The sequence below is a fragment of the Protopterus annectens genome, chromosome 3.part1 (assembly GCF_019279795.1).
Source record: "Protopterus annectens isolate FY-2018-M chromosome 3.part1, PAN1.0, whole genome shotgun sequence".
Classification (NCBI taxonomy): Eukaryota; Metazoa; Chordata; order Ceratodontiformes; family Protopteridae; genus Protopterus; species Protopterus annectens.
In genome coordinates this window covers 1,710,535,120-1,710,561,084 of record NC_056732.1, presented here as the reverse complement: position 1 = coordinate 1,710,561,084, position 25,965 = coordinate 1,710,535,120, and the positions used below count along the sequence as shown (strand labels likewise).

At 39.2% G+C, this 25,965-nt stretch overlaps 1 protein-coding gene across 1 annotated transcript in view; it reads right to left on the bottom strand.

Annotated features, from left to right (window-relative positions):
- The window catches only part of LOC122798633 (sphingomyelin phosphodiesterase 5-like), a 930,878-nt gene that overhangs the window by 146,920 nt on the left and 757,993 nt on the right, over positions 1-25,965 (bottom strand). The window contains exons 5-6 of the mRNA XM_044067720.1: positions 20,572-20,661; positions 7,519-7,582 (exon numbers count right to left, since the gene is read on the bottom strand). Coding sequence (XP_043923655.1) covers positions 7,519-7,582; positions 20,572-20,661 — 154 coding nt within the window. The remainder of the gene's footprint in view (positions 1-7,518; positions 7,583-20,571; positions 20,662-25,965) is intronic.

Below are 25,965 nucleotides of genomic sequence, written 5' to 3'. Positions count from 1 at the left end.
ACAACCTCTTACCAAACATCTAAATCAACATGTGCACCATAAAAAATCAAGTTTAAGAAATCTATTCATAAAACTAGTACTGATAAAACTAATAAGGCAAATAAAAAACTCTACTAAAAATCATTCTCTTCTAACATTATTAAATAATCACTTGGCATGTGTAATAGACAATCAAAACCTTATTACAAAAAATGTATATATAGAAGCATATATAAAATAAGCAATATGTTGATTCAAAAAGTGCAATCCATAAAAAGCATCAGAAAAACATTTAAAACTTTACTACTAGCTTCCTGCTTTTCAGGGCTGGTTTAACAGAGATTTTATCATTCAAACCAGGCTCCTCTCCGTCCGTAACCTAATGATCCACTTGACTTCTGTTCTCTCAGTGTAATTCCTCGTATTCCCCCCCCCCCCCAATACTAGTAGTGTTAACTTGAAGCACTTGGAACCTAAAGGAATGTTGTGAGTCAGTTCCCTGAACATGCTTTGAAAGAGCATTCTTAGTAGATTTAATGTGGATATGATATAGATGTTCTCTAATCATGTCTTGGAGCCTTCTATCAGTTTTCCCTACATAAAATGCAGGGCAAGTTGTACACCGGGCGAGGTATACTACATGCTCAGTTGTACAGGTAGCTGTGCAGTTGAACCTAAAAGTTCTCCCTGTAACTGGGTGCACAAAGTTGGGGTCACTACTTAAATAAATACAGTAATTACAACTTATTACATGGAGTGGTACCCAAAAGAGGCATGCCTCTGGGATCCGTGTTACTGGCCCTATTATAACATAGCATTCTTTGCAGGTTCTTCCTATTCCTGAACTGGAAATAGGGTCTATCACCTACAATCTCTTTCAAGTATGGATCTACCATGAGGACTCCCCAATTCTTGGTAAAGATTTCCCTGATATCATTAACGTCCTGTGTATAACTAAGGGACACCCTAACCGCTGGATCATAATTCCTCTTGATTTCAATCCTGGACTCCACTGCATTTTCAACTCCACTCCTGTCAGCAAAATAAGGGGTGGCAACATCCCCTCTAAGCAAGTTCACCCCTTCAAAACCTGCTGTAACTTCATTTGGACTGTAAGATCTTTCTACTAGTCTATTCTGTAAACCCAACAGTTCCTTTGTAAAACCATCACCTGTAGGGTTCAATCTGGATGCACAAATCGCCTGTCCTCTTCACAATGTTTCTAAAAACATACCTAGGGTGCATACTATTCCTGCGTAAAACATGTATTTTTATAACAGGATTTCCTAAATACTCCTGTGTTGAGCAATCCACTAGGGAGACGTTCTACAAACACATCTAAATAAGAAATCCATCTGTCTGATTCTTCCATAGTGAACTTCAAAAAACTTGTAAGTGAATTCACCTCATCCAAAAATCGTAACTCTATATCTGCTCCTGTCCAAAGCAGGAAGAGGTCATCCACAAACCGTGTATAAAATATAACATGTCCCTTGAAGCTCTCTAGGGAGAACAATTTCTCCTTCTCCCAAACTGCCATGAGTAGGTTGGCGTAGCTATTGGCACAAGAAGTGCCCATAGCCACGCCATCCTTTTGAATGTATGGAACCTCACGTAATCTGTCTCCTCCATACAGCATCTGTGTATGCTCTCTATGCTTTCACCATTAGGTATGACAGTAAACAGGGATTGTACATCCAACGTAACAAGCTTATAAACCGAATCTTGTGGTAATGTAGCCATTTTACTATATAACATAAGTAGGAATCGTTTGGTATCTTTTAAAATGTAAGGGAATTTCTCAACTACTGGTCTCAGATACTTCTCTAAATATAGAGACATGTGTTCAGTAACCCACCCTCTTCCTGCCACAATCGGTCTCATGGGGGGAAAAACAGGGTCCTTGTGGATCTTGGGTAAACCCTGGATAACTGGAATCAACGGATTCTCTATAAAAAAGAATTGAAACAAATCTAAACTAATTGTCTTACTTCTACGTAGATCATCTAACGTATCATAGATATGTAAGACCCTATCCTCTATCTCTCCCATGGAAATAGTGAGATAAAATCTATCATCACTCAACATGGTTATCATGCTATCCTGATACCTCACTCTATCCATTACTACCACTGGTCCTCCCTTATCCGAAGGCCTAATCATTATCGTGGTATCATTCCTGAGTTGTTTCAGGGCAGCTCTTAATTTAGGGGAAAGATTGCCAAACCACTTTCTCTTCCTATTTTCAGTGTCCAATTTGTGCAAGTCATCCTTAACCAACTTGACAAAGGCATCCAATAAAGGATTCAACATGGGAACATAAGTGCTTGGTTTCTTAAACACAGGACCTATTGCAGCCATTGGCTGAATGCCATAATCTAATTTAAGTTGTACATTGCGTCCAAATAACTTAACATCCATGACTGAATCTGTACTATCACTTCTAACAGAAGGTATAAAAGAAAGCCCTTTGTTCAAAACTTCTAATTCTCCCTCAGTTAGAATTCTACTGGAGAGATTCCATACTAATGTCTGGGTACTTTCTCCCACATTTTATTGAGGGTTGGACCCAAATGTTCCTCCCCCGACACCTTCCATTTCTGTCTCCCTTGGCTCATTGATCTGTTCCTTCCTCCCCTGTATGTATCGTTGATGGGGAAAGGATTATGACCAATGGCTCACTCCTGAGGTGGGGGATTCACTACCTTTCTTCTAACCAAAGGTCTAAATTCCTCTAGATGTTTATTATCTGTATTCAAAGATGTGATGTTGCCAATCTTGTGTCCCTCAGCTGTATCCGAGGTACCCTCATCTAAATCTACTAAGCTCCGTGCAGTCACACCTTCCCTGGTGTCAAGCATCTGAACCGAGTCAACACCAGGGGTAGTCTGCTGCAGCTGTGTGTTGCTATTACGATGTTCACCAGTGACAATATTCAAATCCACATTACTATTTACTGCATGCATATCAACCACATCATTAGTTGCGGCATTATCTTGACCTGGCAAAACATTCACACTACTACAAGTATTACAAGATTCATTATTTAAAACCAACATTGTATTAGCATCATTGCGGGTGTTAAGGGAAGGTGTAAAATTGCTGGCCCTTCTTCCTTGCCCATTAGCTCTAACAAAATTAGTTCTGGGCCAAGTGAAGACATGTCCATTCCTGAAGTCCATAATCTCTCTCTGTAACTTGTTACATTTCTGTTCCAACAGTTTTTTCTCAAACAAATAAACATTGTCAAGCAGCCGCTCCATTAAACTATGTACTGCTGTTACTGGATACATTCTTAGGATAAAATGTTGCCTCACCCTAATTTTATCATGGAGGGTCTCCTCCTCAGGCAAAAAGAAATCATTCAGCAAAGTCATGTATTTAATGCTCACCTCGATGTTTAATTGCTGCCACTTATACAGCAGCTCAGGATAAGTCGCGCCCATAGTGGGCATCTTTAAAACCCTCCGACCTCTTGGTGTAATTCTTCTTGCTATACAAACTTAAGTGTTACCTCTGTGTCTGAAGCTTTTTCAGCTTCAGAAAATCAATCTCTAATTGCTCAAATTCCTCAGTAAGTCCAGACAAATCTTCTCCTACCACCATAGCTTCTGTTCCATTCTCTCTCACTTCGTACGTCAACAGAGGGTTCGTCTCACCGGAAACGCACTCTATGAACCTCCTCGGGTCCCATGTAGGCTGCAGTTGTAACTCCAGGTTGTACGGTAGCTCCACAGGTGGAAAGTTGGAATCAGTCATGTCTCCCTGGTCACAAGCCACAATGATAAAATAAGAACAAACAAATGTGATGACCAGGAAGCAAACGCTCCTACCGCAAAAGTAAAACACTATGCACAAAGTCAAAACGCTGAGGAGCAGACCAGGACTGTTCAGGTGTATCAGTACATCAGCATCAGATAAAATGCATGAACAAATAAGTTTTATTAAGGCAGGAAGCCAAAAAACAAGTCCACGTAAAGACTAAAATCCAAATGTTTATTGCAGATAGTGGCAAGCACTTTCACCCATGTGGGTTTCTTTAAGCCAAAAATCACTCTTAAAACAGAACTAATTTATACACACGTTAATCACAACAATTATTGCATCATATCCTGTTACTCTGTTATTCTTTAAGTATCAGCACATCTCGGTGTTGAAAAACACAACCTCTTACCTAACATCTATATCAACATGTGCACCATAAAAAAATCAAGTTTAAGAAATCTATTCATAAAACTAGTATTGATAAAACTAATAAGGCAAATAAAAACTCTACTAAAAATCATTCTCTTCTAACATTATAAAAAATCACTTGGCATGTACAATGGACAATCAAAACCTTATTACAAAAAATGTATATATAGAAGCATATATAAAATAAGCAATATGTTGATTCAAAAAGTGCAATCCATGAAAAGCATCATAAAAACATTCAAAACTTTACTACCAACTTCCTGCTTTTCAGGGCTGGTTTAACAGAGATGTTATCATTCAAACCAGGCTCCTGCTCCGCCCGTAACCCAATGATCCACTTGACTTCTGTCTCTCAGTGTAATTCCTTGTATCCCCCCCACCCCCAATACTAGTAGTGTTAACCTGCAGCACTTGGAACCTGGGTGCACTGTATTTATTTAAGTAGTGACCCCAATTCTGTGCACCCAGTTACAGGGAGAACTTTTAGGTTCAACTCCACAGCTACCTGCACAACTGAGCCCGGTGTACAGCTTGCCCTGCATTTTATGTAGGGAAAACGGATAGAAGGCTCCGAGACAGGATTAGGAAACATCTATATCATATCCACATTAAATCTACTAAGAATGCTCTTTCGAAGCATGTTCAGGGAACTGACTCACAACATTCCCTTAGGTTCCAAGTGCTGTAAGTTAACACTACTAGTATTGGGGGGGGGGGGATACAAGGAATTACACTGAGAGAACAGAAGTCAAGTGGATCATTGGGTTACGGGCGGAGCAGGAGCCTGGTTTGAATGATAAAATCTCTGTTAAACCAGCCCTGAAAAGCAGGAAGTTGGTAGTAAAGTTTTAAATGTTTTTCTGATGCTTTTTATGGATTGCACTTTTTGAATCAACATATTGCTTATTTTATATATGCTTCTATATATACATTTTTTGTAATAAGGTTTTGATTGTCCATTATACATGCCAAGTGATTTTTTAATAATGTTAGAAGAGAATGATTTTTAGTAGAGTTTTTTTATTTGCCTTATTAGTTTTATCAGTGCTAGTTTTATGAATAGATTTCTTCAACTTGATTTTTTATGGTGCACATGTTGATATAGATGTTAGGTAAGAGGTTGAGTTTTTCAACACCGAGATGTGCTGATACTTTAAGCATAACAGAGTAGCAGGATATGATGCAATAATTGTTGTGATTAATGTGTGTATACATTAGTTCCGTTTTAAGAGGGCTTTTTGGCTTGAAGAAACCCACATGGGTGAAAGCGTTTGCCACTATCTGCAATAAACATTTGGATTTTAGTCTTTACGTGGACTTGTTTTTTGGCTTCCTGCCTTATTGAAACTCATTTGTTCATGCATTTTATCTGATGTTGATGTACTTTATCTTATGCTGATACAGCTGAGCAGTCCTGGTCTGCTCCTCAGCGTTTTGACTTTGTACTTGTTATATGGAGTCCAGTGTTCTACCACTGTACAGTGCAGGCAAACAGTAACAAGTTGAATTTTCTGCTATTTGAAGTAATGATGCCAAAAGTGTCATACATTCTATGTGAATATGTACCGCCCCTTTATTTTATTCATTTATTAATTCCTGCTGCTAACATGTGACATCCTGTTTTCTTTGTATTAATGTTGCTTAACTAAGGTGATTCCCTCACCCCTAAAGATGCATTTTAGTGTAAAAAGAGACAACCTTTTTAAAATTCTTTTGAGCTTATCACTCCTGACATGGTGCACTAATAGACAGCATACTTTCAGTATCAGTCAGTGGACACTAGTGAACAAAATAACAAAACATTAAAATAAATATCCTTGAGGACAGGTGCTGAAGATGCACCTATCACTGACCTGTAGCTCTACAATAGCACCCCAAAAAACAATAAGAAGTTAAACTCTTATTAAAGGACACTGAACTCACCACCCTAAGTGTCCAGGATATCAGATTTACTCTGACGACATTCAAGCTTAAACCTGGCCTCCAAACACATTTACTTATGGCAATGTCACAACACATACCTCACGTTAGGAATGGGACCCTCAGGCCCAAACCTCCTGAAGAGACCCTGACTACCACCATCTGTATCAAGCGGAGTAGCTACTTTTCCTGTTTTCATTGTCAACTGCTTTGCTGAATATCTGGTATCAGTGGCAGTTGTCAATGCTTGCTCCTTCAGTGGACGGTATAAGATAAATGTCAGTGTGCTTCTTAGGTACTTTCCTTATCACACAAAAGTTAGGTATGTAAACTCAACACTCTACCAGTGACAGCAAGGACTGAGATCCAAACTGTACAACTAGGTAGGTTTCTGGGGATGAACAGTACTTAATGTAGCTGGAGCATTTTGTACCACAGTATACGTTAGACAGGTGCCTGCTAATCTGAATGTTGGATTTCCTGACAAAATGCCAGTTTTTAACTAAAGCAGTAGGAACAGCCAAGGAGGTTCTTCACAGGAGAGCAGTATGACACCGTAAATTCTGGTGAGTGGCAACACAGTTGGCCAATGTGAAAGCAGTATTAGGATTTGAGAAAAAAGCTGACCAAGAAAAGCTTGCTTTAAAGGGGTGACAACACATCAAAACAGTCTTATGTCACACCCAAAGTACTGGCATGCATTGTTCATTGTTGGCACTAATGATGTAAATGTTAAACTCCTGGCAGAACAGGTCTACGTCACTTCACCTAAAACCCATTTCACTGACATTCATGTCAGACAGACCAAATCACCTGAAGTTCACTTCTCCTAAAACCCATTTCACCAACAACTGATTAAGCTGAATTTCAAATTACTACAGTTTAAACACACTTACAAAACCTATGACTAACTCTTTCCAATACTTAAACACTACTCACTTACCCGCTTAACAGAAACCGGACAATATAAAACCAAACTGGGCAATATAGAACCAAACTAGGTGGGGGGCTATGCCCCCCCCCCCTAACTATATACACTAACTCCAGGATCGCACTACAGTGGGGAAAAGGACATATACCTTTTACTTGTCTTACAGTACTCCACACACTACCACTACTAAATGTCAGTGAAATGGGTTTTAGGTGAAATGAACTTTAGGTGATTTGGTCTCTCTGAAATGAATGTTGGTCAAATGAGATTTAGGTGAAGTGAAGTAGACCCGGCAGAACATATAATGGCCTTGGCTTACATGTATTAACAAAATTCTGCATTAAGGTAAAGTCTCAGGTATTCTAACATTTTTGAAACAGATTCATATGACCATAGCCTTATGTCCATCAATAGTCCTTTTACTACAGATTCTCACAGCCAAGTAAAAAGTAAAACACTGCTCCACAACCTCTGTGAAAAGCAGAGGCACCTACCTCTGAAGTCCCTCTGGTGTCCTGACATTTACATCATACAGGTTTGCTGCCTGCAGCAAGGTCCCTACAAGAAAAGAAGACACTAATGAGATAACACTCAAATTCATTTTTACAAAAAAGGCAGAACTAACTTCTCGGCAATGGAACAGTCAGATGGTATGATGATCAAAACTATCCATTTCTACATTTTATTTTCAACTTGGAACCAAACCACTTTAATATGCGCATTAACAACACTCAAACATAATTATTTAAGGATTTATGCAGCCACCTGTAAGGAAATACAAATAGCCCAAAAAGAATAAGATTTCCAAGTCACATATTGTTTAGACAGGTGGTCAAGCCACTTTTGGTCACATTACATTTTTCATATGCATATCACATACAAACAGATCAATGCGAACAGGTGACATATAAACTAACATTTATACTCATTCGTTTATTTACATTTTAACTGTTTTTTTACTATGTGGGCTGGTCCTCGATCTCTGTTTTAACCCATAACTAAGGCTCACTATCATCAGACTTAAGTGCAGCATCACCTTTTTCCACACCATTTATCAGATATGGAGGTAGGGTTGCCATCTTTCATTCTGACTAAAACCGGACCACATCACCTGCACCTCCCATCTCCCATAACTTCATCCATGCTCCGCCCACCCCTCCCATTTTGAGACATCATTGTCATGTCATCTGGGGAGAACACCCTCTTTTTCCATTTGTGATACCTTTTTTTCTGTGGTTTTACTATAAGTTTTGTAAAAAAGGCAGATTTAACAATCTCCAATTGTCGGTTTCTTTTTTGTAACAGAATACTGGAGTTTGTAGCGTGTCTTCCAGACTACCAGACAATCAGTTTGATTTCTGGATAGTACAGAAAAAAAAAACAGATAGGTGGCAATGCTATATAGACATGGATCTGGAAGAGAGAAAATGCATTAGCAAACTACCTGATTCAGGATTCAAACTGCCTTAATAATTGGAAGCTTGTCGAAACACAGGTGCTAGTCATTCTAAAGAAGTCCATGCTTCTACCGGACTAAAAGTCAGGTTGTCTGGATTATGGTTCAAGGATTCTAATAAAGGCTGTCTACAGTGTATGTATTGCACTCTGCCCTATGTAAATGGTTGGCAATCCTAATCATTAAGAACAAATTCTACACCATTATTGAGGACAAAAGGAAATATTCAGTTCACAGTGTTAACAGTGAGTAAAATGTGACTAAAGCAAGAAAACTAGTTCTCTGGAGCATACATAAAAAGCTACTCTGCAGGTGAAGTGACATTGCAAATAACCTAGACTTTTAAAATATTACTGAGTACTAAAAGAAGTGGTCAAGTTGTTAATTAAGGCCAAATTTTCAAAGGAACATCTCAGCTTATTAAGGACCTGATTTGAGAATGCAACCCTTAGAGAAATGGAAGACGTCCATCCTTGATCTAAGAATAATGTGGATCTAACCCAGAAACACAGTTATCATATGAACACCATGTCAATAAATTATTAGTGAAAAGTGGTTACGGTTATATACGAGTCTGGCAATTTACCACAAATAATAATATCAGTTGTTAATAAGTTAATGAGTTTTATCCTACAGTCTTGATGTTAACTCCTCTCATTATTTATTTGCAAACTGAGTGACTATGAAAAAGTCTCTTAATCGGACATTACTGATGGTTGCTACCACAGCAGTACTTGTACTTTCTAAAGAATTGATAGCATATGTTACCACCTAAGGTAATGTCTAGAGAAAAAAAAGATATTACCATCATCTAATGGGCACCAAGACGGAAATAACTAACTTGGTTATGTGTAGCTATATGGTTTTAATGTCATATCCTTACTCTCCCTTCTTCACTTCAAATTCTCTTCCCCGACTTTCTCTCTAAATATGCCATAAGCTTGTTTTTCCCACACTTCATATTGCAATTCCGGTTTGTATTAGACTAACTTATCTTTAATTTCTCTACAAACTGTCCAAAATTTCTTTAAATATTAAATGATTGTCGCATAACTTGTATCAATTCTTAACCAATGTTTTTATTTTATGTCTAATTTGTAACAAGTATTTAAACTGCAGATGTTTTTGTTTTATTTTTGAAGATTGTAGCATTATTGTTCTTAAAATGTTTTGTAATAATCTGGAGCTTTTCTCCCAATCTCTGCTGAAAATAGGGTTCTACCCAGTTGTTTTTTCCAATAATCAAATGCCAATAATAAATAAATAAATATTAAACACAGTCAAGCTTCAAGTCTTACAAAAGCAAATGGTTAAAACCACGAAAGGTCTTTTGTCAAAATAGAACCTGACCAGATATATTTTTTCTGTACATTTAACAAAATAAACTCAGAAGATGCCAAGAAAGGATAGAGGCAACTGTACAATACCTAGTAAGAAACCAGTGTTGCTCTTGAGCAAAATAAATAAAAAAAATATTTCTTAAAATAGGACAGCATTTGTATTGCAATTTGGTCATAGAGGATGAAAAGAGATTAGACCTGTTTTAAGTGGCCTGGATTTACTCAGTGCAACAGATTTGTGCCTTGGGCATCATGGTCTGAATATGACCATTTTACACCCACAGTATAAGCCTCTAGTGGACAGAGTTGGGATGCAGTACTGCAACGATATACTGGTCCAAATCCTACCTCAGCAACAGGTATCACATAGATGGTAAAATGGAATATGTTCTCCATTCATCACCAATACTAGGGTACCCCAAGGATCGATTCTAGCTACATTTTTTTTTACAGTGCTTAGCAATGACTTGCATAATCACACTAATGGAGCAATCCTAATAAAATATGCTAACAAATCTACCTTAATTCATCATGCTCTTGACTACCAGCAGCTACAATATGAACCAGAATGATCTTTCATACAAAACTGGATTACTCAAAATAAACTCATTCTTACTGCTGAAAAGAAAATGAAAGCAGTTAACTTAAGTCTGGCTTGTAAAATGCAACACATCTGCAGCACCTTTCACATGAAATGGAGACAACGCAATGAAAGAAACTGTCCCACAAATACAGAGGTAAAGAAGCTATAAAGATGAGAGAGAAATACTTGCAGGCTCAAAGCCTCAATGTGGAAAAGGACAATATCCTCTTCCCCATCACATCTAAAGTTGCAGATACTTTTTCTGGCGGTACAGTATCAAAATATTGTGGCCTATGAGTCCTGTTTGACCATGGAGAGCACTTCAACCTTCAGCCTGAAGATGTCTCATAGGATTTCCAGACATTCAGTCAGGGGCTGACAGAAAGCATCCACTTCACTGGAAGCCACAGGTGCTGAGTCAAAATGATTCACTTCTGTTCATATGGCACCTTTAATAACTAGATACATGGGGGAGATGGACAAGTTTCTTCATCTTTATAACTCTTTAAGCTGTTAAAGACATTTTTTGTAGGGAAGGAATTGAAATTAAAGACTTAATAAGGGTCAAGGTTTCTCCAAGGCATGGATTATTTAGGGAGGGTAGATGCCAAGGAAAAAAATGCCTTCCATATCATCACATTCTTCTTAGGAAGCCAAGGGAGACTAAGTTCTCAACTCTTCATCAGGTACAGCCGGGAAGGACTCACAATGTTGACAGGTCAACCAGACAATGGGAGAATGAAAAGAGTCAAGTGACAAGGATCCTGAACTCTGGGCACTCCTTTCAATAGCAGCATTGCGGCATGACAGACCATAATCAGGGTGACTGCTTACTAATCTTATGGCCAAAGAACAGCATCAAGATGTCCAGCCAAATCACCCAATATTGGTGGGAGACTAAAAGTGTCTCCATTAAGTAGACGTGTACCCTACAGGTGCAATCTCACATGTGTGTGTATAGAACTCAACACATTTCAAACAAAGCCCTGAACATGGGAAGACCCATGGACCCCTCCTCTAGCTGGGACCATCAGACTCTTCTAGGCTTGGGACAGAAGAGTTCCTGGCCACAAATATAGCAACTGACCAGAGACTAGATTCTTTAAGGGGTTGTTCCTAGAATCATGCAGGTCCACAAAAGTGCTCTCACATACTGAACACATAGACGAAAAAATAAACCACTCCAACTGAAGAGTCCTTGGTTAAAAATTGAAGAGAATGTAGATATAACAAACTTTGGACTCACCACAACCAGATTATAAAACTTGTAGAATTTTATTTAAAATGGTAAGCGCTTTCGCGTATTTTAAATACGCTTCCTCAGACCATAACATCAAGACAAGACTGTGAACTTATATAGTCAAATCCATCATCACAAAAACAATAAAACAATTAATCAATTAACCATTTAACGAATCAAAAAGCATCAGAGTTTCTTCAAGCAGCAGCATAATATGCAATGAATTCAAGCCCATATAAACTAAACAGATACACTTCTTTTCACTAACATCACCTAAATAAAATACATTTAACTATCTGAACAATCATTATATAGTGTATATAGTATGAAATGGTAAAACAATATTAAACAATTTTTACATGTGAATATGAATGTAAATAAATAAATAAATATTTACCTATGTATTTGATGTGTATAAATATTTGAATGTAAAATATATGCATAAACTTGTATAGATAAATAAATATATAGTTTCAAAATCTAAAACTAGTATTAAATATTTGATAAATTTATCTAAAAAATCAATATCAAGTAAATACAAGAACAAAATATCTAGCTGCTTAAGTGTCCTAGTCTACTTAAGGAACATTCTATAGCATACAAAATGACTATATATAAACATAAAATAAAACATATCTAGACTATATGTACAAAATATTAAGTGAAAGACGTTATGCATGGTTACTATAAAACTTAGTCAACTCATCTACGTAGGACCTAAGTGAAACATACGTATTTAAACCAGGGGGATAATGTCCCCCTCAGCTTAAAAATCCATTGCAATTCCTTTTGTTCTAGATGGTTCATATAGTCACCACCTCTTACATTTGGTTCAACAATCTGTAATACCCTAAACACAAAAGAGTGGTCAAGATGGAGCATAATATGCTTTGCTAAAGCATTTTGTTCATTTTTATTTTTAATATCATACAAGTGATTATAAATTCTATTTTTCAGTTTTCTCTTAGTTAAACCTATGTAAAACACAGAACATGACTCACATGTAGCTAAATAGATCAGACCAGAAGTCTCACACAAGGCCTGAAACCTAGGACTAAAGGAATAAGTCAGCTCAGGACGTACAAACACCTGTTCTTTTGAAATGCATTTGCAATAACTGCAATGATTACATGGAAATGGGACTTTGACTGCTTGACCAAATCCTGGAATATCACACAAAAGCCATTTTAAGTTTTTGTTATTTCTATAAGTAAAACAAGGAGCCTTACCTACCAGCTGTAGTGTCTGTTCATCAGTTGTCAATACTCCCCAGTTTTTAGTTATAATCTTTCTGATGTTAGGACTGTCATTGGTATAGGTAGTTACAAAACGTAATCTCTCAGTCATGTTCCTTGGGTATTTTCAGGTATGGACATCAACATGTAACTTATACTTAACATCATTATTGGGTATTACTGTCTCACCTAAAACCTGTGCTCTAATACTTTTTATCAAGTCTTTATCATAACCCCTATCAGTAAATGTCTTTTCCATTTTATCAGCCTCGGATAACAAATCCAAGTTGTCTCTGCATAATTTAGACAGTCTAGTGAACTGACTCTTTACTATGCCACCAAATACATGGCAAGGATGCATGCTGTCAAACTGTAGAATAGTATTTTTCCAGCATGTTTTTCTATGCAAAGTGGAGATCAGTCTACCTCCTCTGATGTCTAAACTGATATCTACAAAATTCACTGAATCATAAGATCATAAGCAGTAAATCTAAGGAAACTAGTTGTTGTCTCTAAATAATCCTTAAATAAATTAAAATCATCTAAAGTCCCATCCCATACAACTAAAATATCATCTACAAAACGCCTATATATCAGGCCCTTACTAAACCAATGATGAGTAAAGACAAACTCCCTTTCCCATTGATACATCACCAGGTTGGTGTATGTATTTGCACAGGGGGTGCCCATAGCTACACCGGATTCCTGTAGAAACAGGCACCCCCAAAAGAAAAAACGTTGTTACATAACACCAAGTCTAGAAGTTGACAAATAAGTATTTCTTTATTCCTATCAATGGAGGGAAATATTTGTAACAATTCCCTTATTGCTTGTATTCCTTTGTCATTCGGGATGGATGTGAACAAACTCTGGACATCTATAGTGACCAACAAATGTTGTTCTTTTACTAACTCTTTGTCCATTGAATCTAAAAATTCTAACAACTGATATGTGTCCTTTAAAATACTGGGAATCTCAGTAACTAAGGGTTTCAGCATATCTTCCAAGTAAATGGAAATATTTTCAGTAGCCCATTTTTCCCCAGACACTACTGGTCGCAATGGAGGTGGAAAAACGGCTTTATGCATCTTTGGTAAGCCTTGGATGACTGGAATTTGTGGGTAGTCATTGTAAAAAAACTCATATAGACTTTTAGAGATCTGACGACACATAAGTAAATCATATAATGAATCATTAATAAAATTAATTATTTTCACAAGCTTCGCATGATCTATTTTTACATAAGTAATGTCATCATTTAGCATATCAAACATAAGAGATACATAATTTTCAGTGTCAAATAACACCATGCCTCCACCCTTGTCTGCAGGTCTCACTACAAGGGAAGAATCATTAGTAAACTTGTTTAAAGATAATTTCTCTTCACTGGACAAATTAAAGTATAAACATTTTCTACTACCATTTTGAAAATAATTATATAAGTCACGTTCACACATTTTCATAAAAGAATCAACGTGTCCTGGTAGTGGCGGAGAAAAAGTACTTTTCCGTTTGTGGGAAGGGAAGTCTTGAGTATTATAATGTTCAGTTCCAGTTGTTTTAGCATTAAAATACAGTTTAAGGGCTATGGCTCGCCCAAACATACGAAGATCTGTTAATAAATCTGGTAAAACACTTCCCTGAGAAGGGACAAAAGAAAGCCCTTTGTTTAACAATCCCATATCATGAGTTGTGAGAACATACCTGGATAAATTGAAAAAACACTGAAAAAAAAATACTGAACACATACAAAGGGGCAACACTTACACATGTGGATATCCCTCTCCCAAATGCGAAACAAGCACACATCCAACAGGCCTGCTGTCATCTGCCAAGGTTGCAGATGGCAGATGCTTCAGCCCTCATCATTCCAGGATAAAACTGTTCATAGATTGGTACTAGGCTATCAGCCCTAGGGCCTATACAAGCCTAGCCATAACAATTCCCTGGCTATTTCTTCCCACATTATTTACTTTCCTGGACCCCTGTCTAGCAGGGCGACTGACGTGATCCCTGGGGTGAATTTCCTTTCTCCCATCCAATCGTCAAGGTTCCTCTTGAAGAGGTCCAAAGAAGCACTCTGCTTGACATGTATGGGCAATCTATTCCAGAGTCTGGGGAGTCTCTGGGTCAGGAACCTATCCCTCCAGCATGTTTTGTTTATTGTGATGACAAGGTTTAGATCCCTGGAGTGTGTAGCTCTGAGGGATTGGGATTTCTTTAAGTGTAGCATGTCCAACAGCTCTGGGTTTGACATGGCCTTGTATGTTAAGCAGAGATCGCCTCTGAGTAGACGATATGCGACAGAGTATAGCTGGAGTTTTTTAAGGCGGTCAGCGTAGGGCATCTGCTTTAGGCCTGTGATTCTTTTAGTGAGGTATTTCTGAGGCCTTTCCAGTTGTTGCAGATGTCTTGAGAGGTACATTCCAAATGGGGCGTTGTGTTCTATAACGTGTCTAATGAGGGATGAGTACAGTGGGACAATGACCTCCTTTTTTCTGGATGAAAAGCCCTTCGTGATGAGGTGTGCCACATAGAAGGATTTCCTGACAGTTGTGGCGATGTGGTTATCGAAGGTGAGACCACTGTCCACCTGTGTCCCTAAGTCTCTTATCACACTTTCTGTGTTTAGTGTACTGCCACCTATATGGTAATTCATGGATACATGTTTTTTCCCAAAGGGGATAGCAATACATTTCTTGGCATTGAGCTTGAGCCCATGGCTCTGGCACCAAGCATCTGTTTCTGTAAGGCCCTTTTGTAGAGTATCCACATCATTTGGGGATTCAATAATGGCTCCCAGTTTGCAGTCATCTGCAAACTTTGTTAGCCAGAATCCCTTAGTGTTGACCTGTACTTCAGAGAAGTAGATGCCAAACAAGAGCGGCCCCAGGACTGAACCCTGAGGTACTCCACTTGTCACTTGTCTGGAGATGGATTTGGAGTCGGCTACTATTACAGTGTGGGTTCTAATCAGTAAGCCATTTAGCAACCCATTGGGTGACATAGGGATTAATGCCCAACTTAGTAAGTTTATCTATGATTCCAGAGTGGGGGATGGTGTCAAAGGCCTTGGCAAGGTCTAGATAGGCTGTGTGGACCACCTTACCCTTGACCATGGCTCTGGAGACTGATTCAAAGAAGTCAATCAAGTTCAGGAGACAAGATCGGCCCTTCACAAACCCAAACTGGGTGGGGTCCAGTGTTTGAAGGTTGCCAATGTCTTTGTTTATAAGTTCCATGATAATACGCTCCATGGCCTTGCAGATAAGGCTTGTCAGACTGATGGGACGGTAGTTTCTGGGATCCAAGGTGGATCCCCCCTTGTGGATTGGGATAACTGTAGCTCTGCGCCACTCAGTGGGCACGAAACCTGAGGTGAGGCTATGATTAAACATGACACTTAGGTGAGGTGCCAGTTCATATTGTAGTTCATGTAGTACACAGCCCGGGATGTCATCTGGTCCCATGGATGCTGTATTCTTGGCTTTAGAGAGTGCGTTTTGTACCTGTGTGGCCGTTATTACTGGAATTTGGCAATCTTCCGGTATTGAGATGGGCCATTTAGGGGGTGAGAGGGGGGTGAAGTTGGCACTGAATCGATCTGCCAGGATATTGGCAATATCCTTCGGATCAGTAAATGTAATGCCATTCTGTTTTAGCTCAGAGCAGATCTGAGCATTGCCATTTAGATTCTTGACATAGTTATAGAATGCTTTGTGGTTGTCTTTGGAATTTTTGGCAATTTTATTTTCGTAACTAGGATTTTATGAGGCATCTCAGTTTCTTACTGAGGCTAGTAAGGGAGTTTTTTGCATCCTGGGATTTTCCTCTTTTCTGCAAAAGTTTCTTCCTTTTGTTGTAAAGTTTGTTTATGGCAGGGGACCACCAGATTGGCTTCCTTTTTGGATGAGAGCATTTTGGTTCTATTTGGGATGGCACGATTCATGCATGAGTGGATGTGCTCGTACAGTGCCTTAGTGTAGGATTCAGCAGTTGAACTTTCAGTTCCCGTCTGCATGGGTGTCATGAAGTTTGTCACTTCTGACTTGAGTAGCATGAAGTTGGCTTTGGAGAAGTTTTTTATGGTGGTTTCTTTACTGGGGGGGTGGGATGTGGATGTTAAGGGTGATTAGCTTATGGTCAGACCTGACTAACGAGGCGGTGACCATAGGTATGGAGCATTGATTTCCCATGTTGCTAATGACCAGGTCTAGGATATTGGAGCCCCTGGTGGGACTATGGATTAGTTGATCCAGGGCGTTGGAATTTATGAATTCCAAGAACCGTTGCATAAAGGTGTTGGGACATGAGTAGTTTTCCCAGTTAATGGCAGGGTAGTTAAAATCACCCAGTATTAGGGTGTTTGGTTCTATCTTAATATTTTCCAGTATGTTTAGAAAGGTGTAGTGAGAATCTTGGGGTATGGTGGGGGATCTGTAGCAAGCTACAATTTCGATTTCAGTCTGACCTAGTGTTAGTTGCACTTGGAGAATTTCAGACACATTGTGTTGGCCAACTAGCCTGGTGGTGTGAATATCCTTGGTGAATATTGACACTCCTCCACCTTTAGTGTTTCGGTCCTGGTTTGGTGGCTGAAAAGTGTGGTAAGAGTTGTAGCCTGGTATTGCAGGGGTGCTCTCTGGAGCCTTGAACCAGGTCTCAGTTACTGCACAGATATAGATGTTCTCCATTTTTAGGAGTGCCTCGAGAGAGTGCATTTTGAGGTTTAGACTTCTAGCATCGAGTAGCATTACCTTCAGATTTTGCATGCTTGTACCTGTTACGGTGGTGGTTTTGTCCTTTGAAGTTTGCCTAAAAAAGGCACTATAGGGGTGGCAAGAGCCTTAGCCAGTAACCTGAATCCCAGGGGCGACAGGTGCAGACCATCTCTGGCAAAGCATCGTGGTCTGTCAATCATGTCATCCCAGGCAGACAGATACTGGATCCCCTTTGAATGACACCATAAGCTTAGCCAATTGTTGAAGTAAATCACTTTATCCTTATATTGTGGTATCATTCTGGGCGAAGGCAGGATGCTACTCAGGGCTAGGGTCATACCTGCCTGGGCCACATGATCCGAGAGCTCTTCCATGTCTCTTTTCATGTAGTCCAGGGAGGTACGTCTCAAGTCATTCACTCCAACATGGACAATGACAGAGTCATATTTGTACTTGTTGTGGAGTGACTTCAGTGCATGCGTTATGTGGCGGATCCTGGCACCCGACAGGCAGCTGACTGTAATTTTCTCCTTATTCAACCTGGTAAGAGAGACATCAGTGTGCCGGACTACAGAGTCACCTATGACTAAAGTGTTAGGTACATTGTCTTGCCTTAGGGGCTGTTGCTGGGTGGCACACTGGTGTTGTGAACTATGTGACACATTGGTTGTGATTGGTGTTTGTTTGCATTTGAGCTTCAGAGGTCTTTGTTGCTTGGGCAGGTTACAGTTAAGGGCCTCTGCATATGTGGATTTAGTGTTGCTATATGTGGGTGTTGGTGGTGCGGGTTTAGAAGGGCTATGTGTTGCTTGAGGTGTAGTGTGGGTGTTAACCTTCTCCTCTTGACTGTTTAGCACAATCTTGGGAGGAGAGAGCTTTGCTTCCATTTTGGCTATGTAAGTGCATCTCTCACAGGTTGTAGTGACCTTATGGCCATTAATGCAATGGACTTATCTCTACAAGGACTTCAGCAAATCCTTCCTCCTGTTCCTCTGACCTTCTGACAAAAGTGTCAGCAGAGATTAGGGCTGAGAGTGGGACATTCCCACCAATCTCTACATGAGGAACTTTCTACTGCCGTCCCCCTTCCTGTTATTGAGGTAGGCCAGGAGTTTATTCCTAAAACACCTGCATGTCAGGTTGAATCAGTGACAGTTGTGGCAGTACTTCACACTTTGCTCCTCTCCTAGGCAGCAGAGATAATTCTGGTGCGTGTCTCTCTTATTTTATTTAACATTTGTTTTCCAGGAAAGTACGACTAGGACAGAGCCTATTTTCAGCAGAGGACCAGGGAGAAATGTTCCAGATGCATGTCTTTGGAATGTGGAAGGAAACTGGAGCACCCAGAGGAAATCCACGTGAATGCAGGGTGGACATGCAGCCTCCGCACAGAAGGCACCCCAGCTGAGAATCGAACCAGAGAACCTCTCGCTGTGAGGCGACAACATTAACTGCTGCACCACTGCGTCACCCAACTTACTTCGACTTACAGTCTTGCAGTCAAGATGAAATTTACATTTTGCTGCTTTAGACACCGTATGTAGAACTTCGCTGATAAAAGGCTTGAGATCTAAATTGTGTCATTGTGTCATAGTCAAAAAGGAAAGGGGTGCACTCTCCTTAGGAAAAAAGTATCATTATGGATTGTGTTGGTATCAGGTGAGAAAACTCTGTAATGAAGAAGGGCCAGAGTAAAAATGCCAAATAAGACTGAAAGGGAGGATAAAAGAAATCACAGAACCATTACTACCGAGGGGTACCTGATGTTAGATCCACACATACTTAAAACACACACTTTATAGGATATGTGCATTGTTTTCTAAAACAGAGGAGAATACAGGAAAATTATAAAATATTTTAAATTCATGCTATTTGTTCTAACTGTAGCATACAGAAAAAAAAAGTTGATTTTTAGCAGAATCGAAAATTGCCTAAAGTAAGAAATCATGATTAGTTCTTGACATAAGAAAATTTCACTCCAAATCTATTTATAAGAAATGGATCAATATGCACCGCCAAATACCCTGTATTATGATGATGTAATCACTTTCAAAACAAAGCTTCAGTGTTTAGCCAATACAAGAGAAGATGTTACCTGATTTCTGATTCAATCTGATTTAAAAAGTCTGACATTCAGGGGTACAGTATATGCAGTGTATTTTCAAAGTTTAAAGAAAAAAAAAACAGATTTGCTTGACAGCAGTGTATAAATGTATTTACTTGTTTATTTATTTCACATTTGTTGACCGGAATACTCTGAGCAGAAGCCCTTTTTCAGCAGAGGCCAGGGGAGAAAAGCTCCACAGTAAGACAAGAAAAAACATTATAAAAAAGTTGAAGAAAGCAGTAAGTATACAGTAAAACAGTTTAACAATATATCAGAATGTAGCAACATACATTAAACAACAAGATCCAGTAATGTAGTGACAATGCAATGAGAATTATTGAAACAAAGTGCAAAAATAATTTCAGATGAAGAAAAGATAACCAGTAAGAAGAAATAAGAAAAAGATGTAAGTGGAAACTGGTATACGCAGTGCAACGTTATTGATAAGTATTTATAAGTAACAGTAGGAAAGGGTGGAAAACAGAGAGGCTAAAGAAGAAGAAAAAGGTGAATTCAGGTAGGGGGATGACAAATTAGACATCCATCTGCTAAGGTATAACTTCACAGTGTTTTTGAATTCATGAGTGTGAGTTATATTTCTTATGGTCATTGTCAGAGTGATGAAAACTCAATAATTCTTTGCTCACCAAAATTACAGTATTATACTCTAATAAGTTCTAGCAAATAACACAACTTCAAGACATTTCAAAAACAGACCAATAGGGTGCATCTTGGATTACTATTTTAATTCTACATAAAAAGCATTACAATGATGAATTGAGTTTGGTCGGCTAATGCAAAAGTTATTTACCTTCAAAAATTAAAAAAAAATGCTGACAAGAAAAGACCGTTTTGTTTTACTAACCTATAGCCCAGGGATGATCCTGCATTGCTCCCACTCGACATGGATCCTTATAGGTATTAAACACAATGTGGCTTTGCTCCAGATGGTCATCTACAGAAACAAAAAATACGATACAGCAACAGGGTAAGATAAAAAAAATTACACAGTTCAAAAAGCACTTGCAAAATTACAGCTCAAACTACTCTATGTAAATATTTTTATGGAAACCTCACTTGGCAGATCCAAATACTGAGCAATAAATCCTCCCATGAGATGGCAACCCAACAGAATTCTGGAAAAGACATTATGTTCTTACCATAACATTCCAGCTGTGTTGTTCATCTTCATTCATTCATTACTGGTGAGTGTTGGTTCTTTCCTTGGAACAGAGTCGGCCTTATAACAAGCTTGTGCCAGCCAAAAAACTATCGAGCTACACTTTTACCCACAATGCCCTTCTCCCAGTAACCTCAGATCAACTTTGCCCATAATAGGTAAAGCAGAGGCTTTTTCTGAGCATAAACCCTAAAGTAGGAACAAGACCCAATCCGATCCTCCAGGACTCTCTGGAGGGTGGGGGGACGTAAAGAATGAATGAAGATGAACAACTCAGATAGAACTTTATGATAAGAACATAACTTCTTTATCTGATCTGGATAATCTTCATTCATTCCTTCCTTATGGGACAGAGTCCTTAGCTACCCTTAGTCCTGGGAGACCCTTATGGAAGGATGTTCCTGAGTACCATTGAACCAAAGAATGCTCTCCCCCTGGAGACCAAATCCAATTTGTAATGACTGATAAAGGTATGAAGGGTAACCTAAGTCACAGCTGCACAATTATCATCCAATGAAGCCCTTGCTACTGACCTGGTGAGTGTGCCCTGACTTTGCATAGTAGAGAGACATTATTTTGTTGGTAAATTAAGGATATACAGTTTCTCAACCACTTGGAAAAGGTTACTTTTGAGACAGTGTTTCCCAATTTCGGGCCTGAATAGGACACAAAAAGCTGTTGTCTTTTATGTATTGACTTAGTTCTGTCCAGGGAAAAGCTTAATTGCCTATGCACATCCAGCAAATGAAGGCAATATTCACCTTTGAGTAGTTGGGGGAAAAAAAGACTGGCAGGTCAACTGTTTGGTTAACTGTCAATTCTGAAATGACCTCGGGCAGGAAGGAAGGGTTAGTCCAGAGCAATACTATGTCTGCATGAAACACCATATAAGGACATTTCGTACACAAGGCCTGAACCTCAGCAATGTGTCTGGCTGAAGTTACAGCTACCAAAAATAGTGATTTCCAGGGCAGCAACTTTAGCTCGCAAGTGGAAACAGGTTGGAAAGGCGGTTGTGTCAGGGACTGTAGTACTAGCGTTAAATTACAAGGTTTGATGGGTTCCTGTGAAAGGTGGTCTGATATGCAAGACCCCTTTTAAGAAAGTTTTGCAGAGACAAGGGGAGATTAGTGATGAGTCTAGGAATCCATTACGGAAATTAGAGATAGCAGCTAAGTGCACTCGGATGGTTGAAGCTGCTGATCCTGAATGAAGAAGACTTGAAAGGTAATCCAAAACTACACTAACAGGGGCAGCAGAGGGGTCTAGTTGTTTTTGTCGGGACCAGATAAAGAACATCTTCCACTTGCTGAGATAGATTTTCCTGGTGGATGGTTTATATGACGCCAGAAGGATATTACGTACTGGGGAGGTAAGATTATTTTGCCTGTCGATTAATGGAAGTGGAGAAACCAAGCTGTCAGCTTGAGACTGGATATGTTTGGGTGAGTCAACCCTTGTGGGTGCGAGAGCAATACTGGAGTTGCATCCAGAATCCAAGGTCAACATACTAGGTGAGGCCAGAAGAAGGGAATCCAAATTTGTCATGGCCAGTAAGGTGCAATGAGGATTACCCTGCTTTTCAGATGAAGGGCTTTCTTTAGCACTTGAGGGATTGGGGGAAAGGGAGGGAAAGCATATAGAAGTTCAGTGGGCCAATCGTGCATCAGCACGTCCCTCGGGGACTCCCCCTGTGGGGGGATTAGGGCAAAGTAGCTGCTGCATTGTGATTTACTGGAGTAGTTATAGAAAGGATTTGATTTTTTTTTTTTTTTTAAGAAAGAAAGGAAAAAAGAAGGGGGAAGGAAAATACCAACAATGGTATTTGAAGAGAGTTACCACAAGGGTAGAGGGGAGAAAGGGCCTATACCAATGATGGTACTTAAAGACTATATAGGAACAGTAAGAAAACCAGTTAACAACAATAACAGACAACAGTAAGAAAGTGGTTAAATTAACGATAAAATAGAGAAGAAAAAAATATTAGAGAATACATGAAATTGAACATTTTCAAAATACTTAGCTGAGAGAGATGGCACAACACGGCTTTACTGGTAATGCGGCAAACGAGATCTAAGGTAACTGGGAGAAGGGCATTGTGGGTAAAAGCTTAGCTCAAGAGTTTTTTGGCTGACACGAGCTTGTTATAAGGCTGACTCGGTTCCGAGGACAGAACAGACACCCATCAGTAAGTAATGAATGAAGATTAACAACATCAGATTTCTTCTTTCAAGAGACAGTTTTTCTGAGCAGCAAAACATGGAATTCTGTGTCATCTCTTTTATGCTTGCTCTACAAGCTCCTTCAAAAAGAAGACACAAAGGTGAGTAGTCATAAATATAAACAAATGAAACTCCACCTTTCCAATCAGTTGATTTAATCCTGTATATCTCCAGGATAAATGCCACATGTACTCTTCAGCTTGTCATATTATCAAACCATTTCTGTTCACTTAAAATCCTATGGCCTCGCAATCAGTGTTCACCAGTACCCGTATAGCTTTAACTAGCATGTTCGAGCTATACACATAGCTTTATGACACAGCTTGCCACCTCACCTCTTTGCTTCTAATATAAACCTTATGATAGCCATTTATAATCATCTCTGAACTAGCTTAATACCCCACAACTAGAACATAAACATTTTTGCTCTCTCAAGTTCCTTCCCACACTTCCATTTGGAAAGGTCTAATCACAAGATCTATTACCTATTAAACAAACCCACAAATGTACCTCTTCAAATGCTCAAATATTCAAGATCTTGTAAATGCCAACATATGTTTTATACTGGAACAGTTTCCTTTACTTCATATGAATGTAATCTAATTTGCAAATGTATGTGCAATTGTGTATTTATATTACTTAACGTCTGTTTAAAAATGTTTTTATTACAGTGGAGCTCTTCTCACTGGGCCTGCACTGAAAGTTTTTTTGACTAAACCCAGTCTGCCAACCTCTGGAAACAAAAGCAAAATATATAAAATAAAAGTAAAAATAAATTCATACTAGAAGCTTCAACTGTTACTAGAAGCTTCAACTGTTAAGAACCACGTCATAAAAGTAAAACTTTAGAAAATGGAAAGACAGATAAAGGAAGGGAATGAGATAGGGAATGGACAGATGGCTAAAGGAAGGAATAAGATAGGAATGGACATACAGATAAAGGAAGGAATGAGATAAGGAATGGACAGACAGATAAAGAAAGGGACTGAGACAGGGAATGGACAGATGGATAAAGGAAGGGAATGGACAGAGATAAAGGAAGGAATGAGATAGGAATGGACATATAGATAAAGGAAGGGAATGAGATAGGGAATGGACATACAGATAAAGGAAGGGAATGAGATAGGGAATGGTCAGATGGATAAAGGAAGTGAATGGACAGACAGATAAAAGGAAGGAATGAGATAGGAATGGACATATAGATAAAGGAAGGGAATGAGATAGGGAATGGACATACAGATAAAGGAAGGGAATGAGATAGGGAATGGTCAGATGGATAAAGGAAGTGAATGGACAGACAGATAAAAGGAAGGAATGAGATAGGAATGGACATATAGATAAAGGAAGGGAATGAGATAGGGAATGGACATACAGATAAAGGAAGGGAATGAGATAAGGAATGGTCAGATGGATAAAGGAAGTGAATGGACAGACAGATAAAGGAAGGAATGAGATAGGAATGGACATACAGATAAAGGAAGGGAATGAGATAGGGAATGGACATACAGATAAAGGAAGGGAATGAGGGAATGGTCAGATGGATAAAGGAAGTGAATGGACAGACAGATAAAGGAAGGAATGAGATAGGAATGGACATATAGATAAAGGAAGGGAATGAGATAGGGAATGGACAGACAAAGGAAGGAATGAGATAGGGAATGGACAGACAGATAAAGGAAGGGAATGAGATAAGGAATGGTCAGATGGATAAAGGAAGTGAATGGACAGACAGATAAAGGAAGGAATGAGATAGGAATGGACATACAGATAAAGGAAGGGAATGAGATAGGGAATGGACATACAGATAAAGGAAGGGAATGAGGGAATGGTCAGATGGATAAAGGAAGTGAATGGACAGACAGATAAAGGAAGGAATGAGATAGGAATGGACATACAGATAAAGGAAGGGAATGAGATAGGGAATGGTCAGATGGATAAAGGAAGGGAATGAGATAGGGAATGGCCAGATGGATAAAGGAAGGGAATGGACAGAGATTTAAAGGAAGGGAATGAGATAGGGAATGAACAGATGGATAAAGGAAAGCAATGAGATAGGGAATGGACAGATGGATAAAGGAAGGGAATGGACAGATGGATAAAGGAAGGGAATGAGATAGGGAAAGGACAGATGGATAAAGGAAGGGAATGAGATAGGGAATGGACATACAGATAAAGGAAGGAATGAGAGAGGGAATGGACATACAGATAAAGGAAGGGAATGAGACAGGGAATGGACATAAAGATAAAGGAAGGGAATGAGACAGGGAATGGACATAAAGATAAAGGAAGGGAATGAGATAGGAATAGACATAGAGATAAAGGAAGGGAATGAGATAGTGAATGGACAGATGGATAAAGGAAGGGAATGAGATAGGGAAGTTTGGGAGGGTGGCCTAATGGTTAAGGTGTTTGCCTTACAAACACAAGGTGCAGCGTTTGAATCTCACAGGGGATAATTGGCTACTCTTAAAATGGTTCGCAAGGGCAGTTAGCCTAGTACTAATCTATGAACCTATGGACCTATAAGATAGGAATGGACATACAGATAAAGGAAGGGAATGAGATAGGGAATGGACATAGCTTCATAGGTAGGTACTAGGCTATTTGCCCAAGGGCATTTATAAGCCTAGCCATAATGTGTTGGCTTTCGCCTCCCTTTTAGTTTAGTTTCCTGAGCCTCTGTCCAGTAGGGCCACTGAAGTGATCCTCTTGAAGAGAGTCAGTGAGGGGCTTTGCCTAACATAGATTGAGATTCTATTCCAGAGCAAGGGAAGTCTCTGGGACATAAATCTATCCCTCCAGCATGTCCTATTTATTGTTGTGCTGAGGTTTAAATCCCTAGAGCGTGTGGCTCTCA